This window comes from Lagenorhynchus albirostris, chromosome 13 (genome assembly GCF_949774975.1).
Source record: "Lagenorhynchus albirostris chromosome 13, mLagAlb1.1, whole genome shotgun sequence".
Taxonomy (NCBI): Eukaryota; Metazoa; Chordata; class Mammalia; order Artiodactyla; family Delphinidae; genus Lagenorhynchus; species Lagenorhynchus albirostris.
The window spans coordinates 81069017-81084432 of record NC_083107.1 but is presented as its reverse complement, the minus strand read 5'-3'; the positions used below and the strand labels follow the sequence as shown (position 1 = coordinate 81084432).

The 15416-nt window shown below is 49.1% G+C and overlaps 1 protein-coding gene and 1 pseudogene across 1 annotated transcript; both read right to left on the bottom strand.

The window, feature by feature from the left end:
• Positions 1-5321: 5321 nt before the first annotated feature.
• NTSR2 (neurotensin receptor 2) lies at positions 5322-14165 on the bottom strand. Its single transcript, XM_060169593.1, is given in 5 exon segments — positions 5322-5640; positions 5642-5816; positions 6793-6883; positions 8470-8719; positions 13542-14165. Coding segments are annotated over 5 exon segments (1284 nt in total). The 3' UTR covers positions 5322-5496.
• On the bottom strand, positions 12118-12840 carry LOC132531887 (cyclin-dependent kinase 8-like; annotated as a pseudogene).
• Positions 14166-15416: the final 1251 nt, after the last annotated feature.

The window sequence follows — 15416 nt, the reverse complement described above, 5'->3', positions numbered from 1 at the left end:
AGGCCAGTGCAGAGTTTTCAAGCCCTTCAGGTCTAGAGAAGAAACAGAAATTCTAAGACTGCATTTGTCATTCACTGAATAGACTGTCCCAGTTTCCTTTTGCCTTTCTTCTAAAACTCGGGCGAGCACCAATTTTTCTCTCTTAGGATCTTTTGCTCTATGAAAGGGGGTTTCCTAGGGGTGGCAATCCGCCCTACCAAGAAGGGTGGGCTTTGGGTGGTGGTGTGAGTTGAATTGTGTCCCCCAGTGAGATATATTGAAGTTGTAACCCCCAGTCGTTGAGAATGTGAGTTTAATTGGAAATAGGATTGTTGTGATGTAATTAGTTGAGATGAGGTCATATTAGAGTAAAGTGGGGCCCTAATCCAGTGTGACTGGTGTCTTTATAAGAAGACAAAGAGAAACAGAGGGAGAACGCCATGGGGCTGTGGAGACAGAGACTGGAGTGATCAATCTACGAACTAAAGAATTCCAGGGATTGCTGGGAACCAACAGAAGCTGGGAGACAAGGAAGGATTCTTCACTAGAGCCTTAGGAGGGCATAGCCGGCTGACACCTTGATTTTGAGCTTGTAGCTTCCAGAACTGTGAGAGGATAAATTTCTGTTGTTTTAAGCCCACTACCTTGTGGCACTTTGTTACATGCAAGCCCTAGGGAATCAACACAGGTGGGCAATGCATACTTCATCTGGCAAAGTTTGGCAAAAGGCTTCCTAGGATCCTGGTATGAGGTAGTTGTGGCTATAAGACTAAGACTTAGGAAAGGAACACTTTTGGGGTCTCTTGATCTCGGCCAAGCAGGCAAATGAGTAGACCAAACAACCACACAAATAGATATAGCTTATTTTTTTAAAACACAGAATTGTAGGACTTCCCTGGTTGGGGCTCAGTGGTTAAGAACCCGCCTGCCAAGGCAGGGGACACAGGTTCAATCCCTCATCCGGGGAGATCCCACATGCCGCGGAGCAACTAAGCCCATGTGCCACAACCACTGAGCCTGCGCTCTAGAGCCCGCGAGCTGCAACTACTGAAGCCCACGCGCCTAGAGCCCACGCTCCACAACAAGAGAACCCCGCGCACCGCAACGAAGAGTAGCCTCCCTCACCGCAACTAGAGTAAGCCCGCGTGCGGCAACGAAGACCCAACGCAGCCAAAAATAAATAAGTAAAATAAATAAATTAAAAAAATATACAGAATTGTAAAGATCGGCTGCATTCAGGAGCCAAGAGCTTCCCTTTATATTAATAACGGCTACTATCCATTGAGCTCTTTGAGTGCTACATACACACTTTTCCAAGCATTTTTTCGTATGTATGATGTCATTTAATTCTTAACATCCAGAGGGTAGTGGTTATCATATCTGTTTCACAGGTGTGGACAGGAGGCCCGAGCAGGTGAAGGAATTTGCTGGTAAGTGGCAGAGGCAGGATCCATCTTCAGGCCTGTCTGAGCCTGGACTGCAGGGGCTTGAGTCAATGCCCAGTGCTTCTACCTGGGGCCCCAGCAAGGGGAATTTGATTTCTATTTGAAATTTGTTATTTAGATATTATACAAACATTATTATTATTAGGAAAAAAAGAAAAAAGGTTTCACAGTCCTTTTTCTACCAGACATTTACTAAACTCAGATCCTGGGATGAAGGTGGCAGAAATCGCCCTTATTCTTAGGTCACTCATGCCTCCATGGAAAACTCACCATCTTCTAAGTGCCTCATTCTAGACCTTTTCTCTGAATCGGAATGACTTGTGCATACTATAATTTGGCATTCTGTTTCCCTGTTTAGTTAATAGTAAGACCACAGTACGTTTATACTGCTAAGTAAGTCTTATTATTTGTTTATGGTGGCCTAACACATAGGATTTGTTTGAATAAATGATCATGAATCGTTCGGTTCCTTAAGGCGGAGCCTTTAGTTTCTTATCATCTTTTGTCATCAGACTCTTGGGAAGCGGTGTGATGCAAGTAATGGGACAAGACTTGTCTTCACCTCTCTTTGCTTCCATTTCCCCACATGTTAAATGACAAAAGTAATAACAGTGTTTCCAGGCAGGATGTAAGGGGCAGGCATCATGAGTGATTAACCTGCTTGGTCCAGAGCCTGCTGGTAAATGTCCCATGAAGAGCCTGGCAACACACCTGTGTGCCCACAGAGAGGCTTTTCTTCCTTGGCAAACTGCCTTAAAGGAAAGTTCCAGCGGGTGAGACATAGGCTCTAAGTTTTTGAACATTTCTCTAGCTTCCAAATTTCTTGTCTGTTTCCTTTCTAGGAGGGCACTCTGATTTTCCCTCCCTCCACTGTCTGAGCACATCGGTCACACCTGGCTTCTGATGGCAATATGGGCTCTTGTCACTGACGTTTTGAAATGAATGTATTCGCCGCAAAATGCTGCATCACTATTGTTTCGATCGTTGTTTCTTTAGGAACTTTTGAGGCTGAACGTATTTCCTCTGGTGTGTTTCTTGGCCTTTGAGGTCCTGGTGTTTTCCTTGATGATTTGCGTGACATCTTTGGATAACATGTAAAGTAACTCCTTACGTATCGTTCATGTTTTCTTAAATTGTCTTCTCAATATGTTTTTCTTTAAATTTTGGTCCTGCTGTTCTTTGCTATTCACAGGGCCTCCTGTAAGGGTTTACCCAGTTACCAGGTTTTACCCGGTTTGAGGTCTAGAGTGATGACAATGGCAGTAGTGACGACTAGTATTTATTGGGCATTTACTGTATGCCAGGCACTGTGATAGGAACTTTTCATTCTTTCTCATCTCATCATTACAAATTGATTATTAGGTACTATATATGCATAATCACTTACCTGAAACCCTTGGGATCAGGTGTATCGATATTTTGCAATTCAGAGTATTTGACTTTTTGAAAAGTAGCGTGGTTCATATCCCACTTACCACAGCAACCCTAACAGGGTGTTACGGACTCAATGTTGGCATCCCTCAAAATTCATACGTTGAAGGCATAACCCCCACTGTGGCTGTATCTGGACATGGGGCTCTAAGGAAGTAATTCAGGTTAATTACTGATGAAATAAGTTCATCAAAATGAGGTCATAAGGATGGGGCCCTGATCCAGCAGGATTAATGTCCTTGTAAGAAGAGACGCCCGAGGGCTCTCTCCCTCCCCCGACACATGCACAAAGGTCATGTGGACACACAGTGAGATGGCCGCTGCCCACTAGCCAGGAGAAGCCTCAGAATGAAATATAAACTTGTTGGCACCTTGATCTTTGCAGCCTCCAAAGCTGGAGACAATAAACGTCTGTTGCTTAAGCCGCCCAGTCTGTGTTGCTTGGTGATGGCAGCCCGAGCTGACACGCAGGAACTTGGAGCATTCACGTTTCTGCAGCAAAATGTACATATACTTCTATGAAGAAGGATAGCTAAGGGCTGTACATTGCTTCAAATCCAAGTCAGTTTTTGCTGATCTACATTATTTTTAAAAACTGGATTTAAGGACTTTTGCTCCATCCGTTTTCTAGATGAAAAAACAGGCTCAAGGAAATTCCTTCGCCCAGGGTGGGCTCGTCCAAGTGATGAGGCCAGGCCCCAAACCGGGTCTGCCCGAGACCGGGGCCTGAGTCCTGGGCCGGCTGGACCCCGCTGGTTCAATTGCGTCTGTGCCCCTAACGGAGCTGCACCAGAGTTTGTATCTTGCGCTGCTTCTTGCTCTTTCCTACTTCACGGTGCTCTGTGAGCTTTCGCTAGAATGAAGGGGGTGCCCTCCCCCGCCTTCACTAAGGAGCTCCAGAGATGGACCTTTAAGATCAGCCCACAGGGATCCTCAGCCAGTGCGGCGGAGCCCAGGCACACGGGGCAGAGAGGGGGCGCCCACCCTCCACGTGTCGGTCTGGAGTCCGTCCTGTTCCATCCCCCGGGCGATCTCGTGCGCGACCCTCGGAGCCACCTGACAAGAGGTTCCCAAGACCAGCCCCGTGTGGCTCCTTCTTTCCAGGTGGCCCTTCCTCTCCCTGGCAAGGAGGGTGGTGGGCTCTGTGTGGGCTGTCTCTGAAGTGTGTTGTCGTCGCCTCTGGCCTTTTCTCAAGGGCTTAGGGGCTGGGGGCCGGAGCGGTCACCTCCCACTCATGCAGTGGCCACTGCACAGCACCCCAGGCCGTGTGCCCTTCCTCCTGGCACCTTTCCTGTCTTCCTTTGCCTGTTCTAGCTTCTCACCTCCAACAGGGTACGCGTCCAGGCGCGTGCGCGTGTCGTGTGTGGCGTGATGTGTGCGTGAATGTGTGTGCACGTGTTGTGTGTGTGATGTGTCTGTGTGACTGCTTGCCCGTGATGTGTCTGCACAGGTGCTGGTTCCAGGACTGGGGACCAGGGTGAGTGATGGACGGAGTTCAGGGAAACATCAACACAGTTAATCAGAAAGAACCTTTTTCTTTTTAAATTTTATTTATTTGTTTATTTTTGGTTGCGTTGGGTCTTTGTTGCTGCACGTGGGCTTTCTCTAGTTGTGGCGAGCGGGGGCTACTCTTGGTCGCGGTGCGCGGGCTTCTCATTGCGGTGGCTTCTGTTGTTGCGGAGCACAGGCTCTAGGCGCTTGGGCTTCAGTAGTTGTGGCGCACGGGCTTAGCTGCTCCGCGGCATGTGGGATCTTCCCGGACCAGGGCTCAACCCGTGTCCCCTGCATCGGCAGGTGGATTCTTAACCACTGCGCCACCGGGGAAGCCCCAGAAACCTTTTCTTGGTCCGTCTGCTCTGCGCTTCACTTTTCTCTTCCTGCCCCTTTGCAGATCTGTGGCTTCAATGGCGACAGACAGGAAAGCCACCCTTTCTCTCTGGGCTCAGGCCTCACAAGCCTTCAGGAGCAAGGCTGGCCGCGTCAAGCAGGACTTGGCCCTGTGCAGGCAGGAGAGGGGCTGAGGCCTGCGGGGAAATGGAGGGAGCCTGCTCTGACAAAAAGAATGGAAATGCAGCCTTTCCGAACACTGCTGGCCAGAGCACGTCTGTGGGGCTGTTCTCCAGAGCAGGCAGCCCTGCCGTCATTCCACAGCTGCACCGGCCGCCTCACGTCAGGCAGACACGCAGGTCTGAGGCCAGAGAGGGCAGCTGGTGACTCCAGGCTCTCTAGAGCCCACAGAACGCTCCTGCTGGGGTGGACGGCTGCTCCCTTACTTGGAGCGACTGGACGATTTTACTGCAGCTCATGTGATCTAACAAGGCAGTCAGCTCTGGGCACTGTTGGTTTGTCATTTGCAGAAATTCAGGAGAGCAGAGAAACAGCAATAACAATAATAATAATAATAGTAATAACAATAGCAACAAAAATAATGCCAGCGAAAGTATATTCTTTATTATGCACCAGGCACTGTGCTAAGCGTTTAATCTTCAGACCACAGGAAAGATGGGTATTATTCATCTCCATCGTACAGACGAGGAGACTGAGGCTAAGAGGTGTAAGTGACTCGCCTGCAGGTACACAGCTGGGGAGTGGCAGAGCTGGGGGTCCCTGTAGGTCCGCCTGACTGCATGGCTTGAGTTAATTAGTGATGAAATTGCTCATCTGACTGCTGGATGGCTGTGCAGTCAGTGTTACTCTTCTCATTCTTCGATTTCATCCAGGCCAGGATTCCTGGGGGAGCCCCAGGGCCGGATGCTGTATCCACTAGGACGGGGCTCCGGGGCCCCTGGGGGGAATGGCTCCGTGGGGTGGTGCTCTCGACACAGGGAGCTGAGGGCTTCTAGGAAGAGTTTTCTGAAGGAGGAGGACACAGCATTGTACAGCACAGGGGTCACCGCCGAGCTGACGTAGAAAAGCGTGTTTGTCACCATGTAGAAGTAGTGATAGAAATCGTAGAGCTTGCTGGAGAAGAAACCCGGAAGGCAGGTTAGAGGGCCTGCCGCCTGCCCGTGGCATCCTCCCCTTGCTGCTGGGAGTGTCTCCCCTTCCACACGGCTGGGTGAGGAAGGCCTGCTTCCTGCTGTCCGGAAGCTCAGTGTAAATTCAAGAGACGTTCCGTCACACCAGCTGCCTTTGGCTGACCTGCCCCACCCAGCCTTTGAGTCCCTGTGCCTGGTTGCCCGGCCCGGTCACCTGCACAGTGAAGCGCACACCTGCCGGTGGACGGGGGCCACTGGCCAGCCCGCTGAGACATGGGGAGCCTCGTGGTGCTGGGCGTGGTCAAGGAGATGTGGCTTCGCTAAGAGGAGAAAGTCCTGAGAAGCTGCGCCCCTTGTCGCTGTGGGAAGGGCTGTGTGTGTGCATGTGTGTGCACGTGGGGGTCGGAGGGGGGCGCTAGCAGCTCTCCAGAAGGAGCCATCTGTTGACACAGCTATCTCCTTGGAGGCCACGTGGGATCTCTCTCCTCTCAGATGTTTGACTTTCCCTTATGATCGAGGCATAGTGATTTCCAAAAGGAAGATAAGGGATTCTCTGCTTTGCTTTTCTCCATTTGTGTCACAAAAAGGGTGTGCGTGGTCTGGTCTCTAAGGGGCCTCTGTTAACTCATGGAATCACAGCTCTGAGGCTTCTTCCCTCTCTCCTTGTAAGAACATGGCCTTTTCCCCGCTCCCTGCCTGTAGGCCGCTCTCCGTCCTGAAGTCAGGATGCCCTGACTACCACTCACATGGCCTGACCAGTTCAGAGAGGTTTCTGGATAATGCTCTGTTCCCCACCCTGAGCTGGGAGCTTTTGGGATAACAGACTGGACAGGACCAGATCGAATGGAGGCCAGAGTTCTGGGGAACCCAGCAACTGGGGGTCCCTCCGGAGAGCAGAGGCAGCCCTGGCCCCGCCCGGCGGCCCCTCCCTGTGTGCTGGGGCTCCTCCCCTCACTCACTCGGTCCACCCGTTGTCAGGGACGTAGCAGTACATGAGCCTGCGGGCGTGGTACGGCATCCAGCAGACGACATACACAGCCACGATGGCTCCTGCAGGACCGGGGAGAGACAGACAGACAGGAAACACGTAACAGTTACACCATCTCTGGGGAAGAAGCTGCCCAAGGTGACAAGAGCATTTCCCTTGAAATTGCTCCTGGAGTCTAGGGGTTGGAAGGGGACTTTGAGGTTATCTGACACACCCTTACCTGGGTCTGTTCCCAAACCTGGTGTTACCCTGTCCTCTGAGTGAATGTCCACTTTAATCCTGACCTGTCCACTGACATGCTTCTAGAAACTGCTACAATATCTATAAGCTCCTGGTCACTAGAAAATACTCCCAACTCAGGGCTAGATATTCCCACTTTGTCTGACTGCAGAGACAACAGAACTCAAATGTCCTTCTGCCTTGTAAGAGGCCTCTCCCTCTTCTGTCCCTTTTTCTGATTGATTGATGGTACCACCATCCATGTGGCACTCACATCGTAAGCCACAGAGTCTTCTTTTTCCATTACCCCCGAGATCCAATCTATTACAAAGCATCCCCCTCTCCATTCCTTCCTCACTTCCACTGTGCCCACCCTAGGGGCCCATATCTTCCCTTCACCGGATTATGACGGCAGTCTCGTAAGTGGCTCCATTGTCCCTAACCTTCTGCCTCTTCCCTTCCTTTCTTCTCCTCCTGCCCTGGGTGGCAAACCCATTCTGCAATCCACTGTGGCCCCTGCACCAGCAGCGTCCACCTCAGCTGGGAGCTTGTGAGAAATATAAACTCTCAGGCACATCCCAGGCCGGCTGAATCGGAATCTCCGGGTTGGGGGCCAGTGGTCTGCGTCTTACAACTGTCCACATCATTCTTGTGCACAAAGCACAAACTTCTCAAACTTGGAGAGCCTGTCCTCTGAGACTGCTGAGTACGTATATCTCAAGAGCAGCTCTGGACACCAGCTCTTGCCATGACGGCCCGTTGTCTATGGAAGGAAATCCAGGCCTTTCATGGGCTGCCTTTGTTACTTGTCACATCACGTTGCACTTGGCTCCTATATTTTGGTCCTGCCCACAAGACCGTGGCACTGATGACAGAGGAGACCCTCTCCCTTTCTCCATCCTCCCAGACCGTCGTGAGTTCCTGGATCACAGCAGGTGCTTGGAAAGACCTCCGTTTTCCTGTGCCTTTAAAGTTGCCCTTACAAAGCCAGGTTTGCCCAGATACGTAGAAAAGCAAACACACTGATCGATGTCACATAGGAACGGTAGAGAGTTAGTGGAGAGCTGGATTTGGAGACCCAGCTGGTCTGAGTCCACTGTTCCTGGTCTGTGGATTCTTAACTACCTTTGCTCCTTGCGTCCGTCTGTACAGCCAGACTCCCTGAGAAGCAGCCAGACACCTGCTTGTCTTTGGGCACCACTCCCTGGATCAGACTGGGGGGTTCACGTGCACAGTTCCCCTTCTTTCCTTTAATTCTACTGCTGCACCTTACAGAAGCCTATTGGTGATTATATAACTCCCCGGGGCAAAGAGAAAAATGAGGGCTGGAGGGAGGCAGCAACTTGCTCAAGGTCACGTGGCCAGGTATTGGCGGAGGCAGGCCTGGATCCGGCCCTTCCCCTCTGGGCGGTGTTACCGGGCACTTAACTGAGAACTTGGATACTGCGCTGGAGGCCACGGATCCGGCGGGAGTCCTTGTGTCTCACCAGGGCGGCCTGGCCTCCCAGGGCCAGTGTCCTCCTCTCCTCGCTCATTAGCTTCAGGTGGCTGGGGGCGGAGCTGCCTGTGGCAGAAGGGGATGGCCCCTGGGAGCAGAGGGCCTCCAGGTGGCTCACGGTGACCCCGCTGAGGAAAGCAGTTAGTGCCAAGGGGAGCACAAAGGACGCCAGCACATTCACCTGAAAAAGGTAATTCCAGAGGTTACGGAGGTATCACCAAGGCTCAGTGACACTCTGGTCATCAGGCCGGGCCCAAGGGCCCAGGAATCTGTAGCAGCAGGAGTGGGGGCTGGCAGGCGCGTGGTGACAGCAGGCTTACAAGAGTAAGTCGAGAAAATCCTCAGAAAGTAAGGAGAGAGCAATGAAAATGGAAGAGAAAAGATAAGAAAATTTGGGACGTTTAGGATGCTCACCATCTAAATAATAGCTGTTCCAGAAAGAAAAAGAATAGAGAAAACAGAGGGGAGGAAATTATAACAACATCGAAACACACGACCAAAACCACGTTTAAGGAAGGTTTCCCAAAATGGAGGAATATGAGCTTCTAGACTGAAATTATAACAACAACATCGAAACACACGACCAAAACCACATTCACGGAAGATTTCCCAAAATGGAGGAATATGAGCTTCTAGACTGAAATTATAACAACAACATCGAAACACACGACCAAAACCACGTTTAAGGAAGATTTCCCAAAATGGAGGAATATGAGCTTCTAGACTGAAAAGCCTTTGACTACTCAGAACAATGAAAGAAAATAAGTCCATGTCAGGGCGTGTTCTTAGGAATTTTAGCACCTGGAGATAAAGTCTTGAAAGCTTCCGAAGGGATAAAATGGCACATACAAAGGATGGGGTACCAGAATGGCATTATACTCACTCAGAGCAACAGTGGAAGAAGCTAGAAAATAAGAGTGATGCGTCACAATCTGTGAGGAAAACGATTTCCATCTTATAACTTTCTGCCCAGCCATATTATGAGAAACGCAAGGATAAAATGAAACATTTTCAGACACGGAAATTCTTAAAAATTTGTTTACCTTCTACGAACTTTCTCTCAGGTCGCAGGAGGTTACAAGAGCATATGTTCCATCAAAATAAGGTTCTGAACAAATACAGAGGGAGACCTGGGATCCCCAAATCAGTGTCCCACAGAGGAGCAGAGAGATGGGGTGGCATTGGCAAGCTGACAGCTGTGCGCCCAGTGAGGCTGGAGCAGAGGAAAGGGCACCAGGGATGATTGAAGAAGACAAGGTGAAGCTGGTAGATCACCTCATGGGTCTGAACATATTGAAATGGTATTTATACTTCTGGTAGAGAAGGAAAAATGAGTTAGAAATAGATGGGAAACTAAGCAAATGAGAGGGAAAAAAAGGCTGTTCATTATTAACTGCAAGGAAAACAAATACTGGAGATAATATTGTAATATTGGAAAGGACAAAAACCAAAAATATACAACCTGGCTCATCAGTGAAGAATTTTACATAGTCACAATAAAATAACTATTGACCATGAATCTAACCAAATACCATGACACAATTATACTGAAAGGATGGTGAGAGGAAGTGTGTGTGAACGTGGGGTGTGGAGGGCAGGGATGGGAGTGTAAGAGAATGACGTATTCATCTTCTACAGGTAGAAGTCAGTGGATAAATTTAAGGCTGATGGATAAAGCAGGCGTATTCTTTGGAAAATGTAGGCAAAATGTAGCGGGAGTTACGTAAGAGTGGATGGTGGTTGCCTTCAGATCAGAGACTAGAAATCAGAGCATGGAGGAGCAGAAAGGGGGCAGCTGTTTTCCATTATAAGTCTTGTGTTATTATTTGATGTTTTTTGATTTATGAAAAACAAGTTTATATACCTTGTGTTTTAAATGTTTAATTTTTCAAATTCAAAATACATGTGTTATAGGGTTTTCTCCTCCTCAGTTCTTTCCCTCTGCAAACATTGGGGAAAAAAATGAAAGATTTTAATAGCACTTTAAAATCAGTGCAGAAAAAATGGGGACTTCCCTGGCAGTCCAGTGGTTAGGACTCTGCACTTCCACCGCAGGGGGCATGGGTTCCGTCCCGATCAGGGAACGAAGATCCCGCAAGCGTGCGGCCAGAACAACAACAAAAAGCATCACAGAACGTCTCAGTTGGGTGCTGGACCTTTTTAAGGAGTTATCATTCAGGCTTTTTTCACCTTAATGCATGCTTACAAGTCAGCAACACCTAGAGAAAAATAAAACACTGTACATGACAATCATTTTAAGTTTGTTGTGGAACCAAACAGGTTTTTATTGACAATATACTTACTATCAAACTGTAACTTTAGTACCAGTCAAGACAGAAATTGAAGGTAAAACATATATTCATAAGTTAGTGATTAATCTTTGGCACCTTTGAGATCTTTCTAGAAGAACTATCAAGGCATACCTGGAGATATTGTGGGTTTGGTTCCAGACCACTGCAATAAAGTGAATATTGCAATAAATTCAAGTCACACGAATTTTTTTGTTTCCTAGTGCACATAAAAGTTATGTTTACCCTACACTGTAGTCTATTAAGTATGGAATAGCATTATGTCTAAAAAACACAATGTACATACATTAATGTAAAAACACTCTATTGCTAAAATTTGCTAACCATCACCTGAGCCTTCAGTGTGTCATAAACTTTATTGCTGTCATAATCTTTATTTGAAATATTGCGAGAATTACCAAAATATGACACAGACATGAAATGAGCAAACGCTACTGGAAAAATGGTGCTGATAGACTTGCTCAACTCAGGGTTGCCACAAACCTTCAATTTGTAAAAAACACAGTAAAGCCAAGAGCAATAAAACAAGGTATGCCCTCGCAGCTTTTTCTACTTTCAAAAACTCTGAGCAGTTTCCTTGGTCAAAAAGCATTGACTCATGTGGGTAATGAATCAACTCACTGATAAGACACTAAAAAGAAAGATGGGCCAAAATAATTTGAGTCTGGTGGTTTTGTTGTGTTAACACAGGCTGTACATCTCAAGTGAAACATTTTTGACATACACCATTTGTCAGACAACACTGGTTCACTGAAAGAATTCACTACATATAATGTCAAAAGCTTGGCCCGCGAACACTTCATGGCTTTCATTGCATTGGTTGGTCCGTACCAGTAAAGCAAGCGTTGAAAGTAGCATATCTGCAGCACAAACATTGCTTAACATTTTTTTTTTTTTTTTTTTTTTTTTGCGGTACGCGGGCCTCTCACTGTTGTGGCCCCTCCCGTTGCGGAGCGCAGGCTCCGGACGCGCAGGCTCAGCGGCCATGGCTCACGGGCCCAGCCGCTCCACGTTATGTGGGATCTTCCCGGACCGGGGCACGAACCCGTGTCCCCTGCATCGGCAGGCGGACTCTCAACCACTGCGCCACCAGGGAAGCCCCTGCTTGACACTTTTTTCTCTCTCAGGCCTAACTCCAATATAAGTACAGCCTGGAAGCCACTACCCCAGTCTGTGAAGCGTGGTAGAACTTGACAACCAGGTCTTTTGAGCCTGGGGTTGTTAGTCCATTGCCGGGGGACCACACGAGTGTGCAGCGGGAACCAGGCAGTCAGGCCTTGGGCAGAAGCAGCAGTGCACTGACTGTTCTGCTGACTGATTCCCTGCAGCTCACAGTCTGGAGGCAGCTGGGACGCTGGGAGGTAGATGAGGGTCCCGTGCTGCCCTGTGGCCGGGATGTGCTTGGGCCAGGGCTGGGGCAGGCAGCAAGCCTGTGGGCAGACCGCTGAGGTCTGAGGTCACAATTAGTCCACCTGATGCAGTGCTAGGAGGAGCCCCTCCCACTGTTGTCAGTGGCCTCCCTTATTCTGACTGCTGTCTTGATTCCCTGCAGGACCAGTTCCATTAGTATGGTTACTGTTGGTGGGTTTTGGTGTTTGTTGTTTCGGTCTCCTTTATCATCAGGTCCAGACTGGGGTAAGGAATTTGACAACTTGCAAAACTGTCTGATATAGGAAGTGGATTTTTTAAAAATTAGGGATCCTGCCTAGCCGGCTTTGAGTAATTCTCCTTATAGGGACCATAGTAAGCCACTCTGAAAGCAAGTGGAATGTTTTCTTATTGGGTTTAACTTCACATTTTTCCATATTCTCAGTAAGGCTGCAGTGGATATGTGTATTTCTTTTGAAACGCTTCATTAATGTTGAATGTTCAGGCCTCTTTTTATATCTGCACAACGTCCCAGTAAACTAGTTGTTCTTTCATGTTCTTGTCTTGGGGCTAAAGATGACTAGTTTTGGTGATAATACAAAAGCAGAAGCCTAGGGGGGGTCATGAAATCTATATTTTTACCTGCTCTCAGGGTAATTCTTATACCCCGTCACATTTGCTCACCACTCCTGCAAGAGTGGGAAGACTCAGAGTTAATTTGGAATTCAAATCTGGACTTCTCTTTCTTTATTATTTTTTTTTATTGAGGTATAGTTGATTTACAATACTGTGTTAGTTTGAGGTATAGAGCAAAGTGATTCAGTTATACATACATACATATTTTGTTTTATTTTCCATATAGGTTATTACAAGATGTTGAATACAGTTCCCTGTGCTATACAGCAAATCCTTGTTGCTTACCTATTTTATATAGAGTAGTTTTTATCTGTTAATTGCATACTCCTAATTTATCCCTCTCCCCTCCCTTTCCCCTTTGGTAACCATAAATTTGTTTTCTATGTCTGAGAGTCTGTTTCTGTTTTGCATATGTATTCATTTGTATTATGTTTTAGATTCCACATATACGCGATATCATATAATATGTGTCTTTCTCTGACTTACTTCATTTAGTATGATAATCTCTAGGTCCATCCTTGTTGCTGCAAATGGCAATATTTCATTCTTGTTTGGACTTCTCCTAGTGTTTCACTTTAGCCAAGTCTCTCCACAAGTCCTTTGTAAAATGGGGGCAATGAGACCCAAGTTTCCGACTGGTCTCCAGTATGAGAGATGAAAACAGGCTGTAGGGTCGCCCCTCCCGCTTACCTGAATGAAGATCTGCAGCGTGGTACGGCTCACCAGCACGGTGCACACGAGCGAGGCGGGCTCCGGCTGCCCGCCGGCCGTCTCTAGCTCGTGCTTCTGCCCCATGACGATTGCCATGGGCAGAGCCAGGCCGAGCGAGGCGGCCCAGACGAGGGACAGCAGGCGGCGGGTCCTGCGCGGTGTCAACAGGCTTCGGGCGCGCAGGGGCTGGCAGACGGCCAGGCAGCGCTCGGCGCTCAGGCTGGCCACGCTGAGCACCGTGGCGTAGGCGCACAGCTCGCGCACGAAATAGTAGGCGCGGCAGCCCAGGTCGCCGAAGACCCAGGGGTAGTGGAACCACACAAAGTTGTAGAGCTCCATGGGCACGCCGACCAGCAGCAGCAGCAGGGCGGAGAGCGCCAGGCTGAGCACGTGGCAGCGCAGGCGCCCGGGGGGCCCGGCCCGCGCCTTCAGCACCACGTGCGCGGACAGCGCATTGCCCGCAGTGCCCAGCGCGAAGATGAGCGAGTAGAGCGCGGTGAAGAGCACCTTGGCCCAGAGGCGCGTGTCCACGCCCAGCCGGGCGTCCAGGCCCAGCGCGGGGCCGGGGCTGGGTCCCGGGGGCCGCGGGCTGCTGGTCTCCATCCCGCTCCCGCGGCTGCGCTCCCTCCCTCTCCCTGCCCGGAGACTGGGCGAGCTGCCCCGTCAGCCGGCGCCTCCTCCTCTCTGGGAACCTCCAGAACAGGAGGACACGCCCCGCGAAGGGTGCCCCCGAGCCAGCGCAGGACCGCGAGGGGAGGCCCGCTAGCCGCGCTCACATTTCTCAGTTCAGCTCCACGCAGGAAACACGTGCTTGGTGGACGGTGGGCTCCTTTTGGGACCTGAGAGACATGCGTTGGGCCAGACGCCTGCACGTACTAGCTGTGTGACCTTGGGCAAGTTATTTTTTAACCCTCTCTCAACGCATTTAAAAAATATTATTGCAGAATCTCTGTGAAGATGAAGTGGGTGAATCTGTGTGAAACTCTGCACTGCAGCATAAGTAGGCATCCCACACGCACTGCGTGCCCCTGTGCTGTGCTACTGTCTGTGTGTATAGTCCCAAGGACAACTGATCAAGAATTTGCCCGCAGTTCAGCATTTTGCAGCTGTCATCCTTCTTGCTAAAGCACACTTTCATCTTCTGTTAAAGGCTGTTTCAGTGCCGCACTAATAACCTCAAGGACTCCTTTGTCACTGTCAGATGCCTCCTCCTCCTCATGATATCACGTTTCCCCAGTCCTTCAAGAATGTCATTCTCATGGAGCAGTGTCAGCAAGGGAAAAGAAATATGTTTCGCATGTTTCAAAACCTTCCATTGGTCTCTTTCCTAAGCCCTTCTAGAACACCAGAACTTTACAACTGGAAGGCCGTTGTGGAGGGTTTCTTATCCCCCCCTTAGCTCCCCGGGCATTTAGGGCCAGAACCAGGTCTCCTGATTTTTTGTCTTCAGCAAAGTTGTTATGGCCCAGTGATATTTAATTCTTCCATTTGGATATATAACCTTACAGTCACTGTGGGGGCTAGGGCTTCAATATATATATAGAGAGAGATATATAGATAGATAGATAGATAGATAGATTGAAATTTTTTAATATTTATTTATTTGGTTGCATGGGGTCTTAGTTGTGGCAGGCGGGCTCCTTAGTTACAGCTCACCAGCTCCTTAATTGCAGCATGCGGCTCCTTAGTTGCGGCATGAGAACTCTTAGTTGCGGCATGCATGTGCGATCTAGTTTCCTGAACAGGGATCGAACCCAGGCCCCCTGCATTGGGAGCACGAGTCTTATCCACTGTGCCACCAGGGCAGTCCCAACATATATGTTTTGAGTGGACACAATTCAGTCCATCACAAGG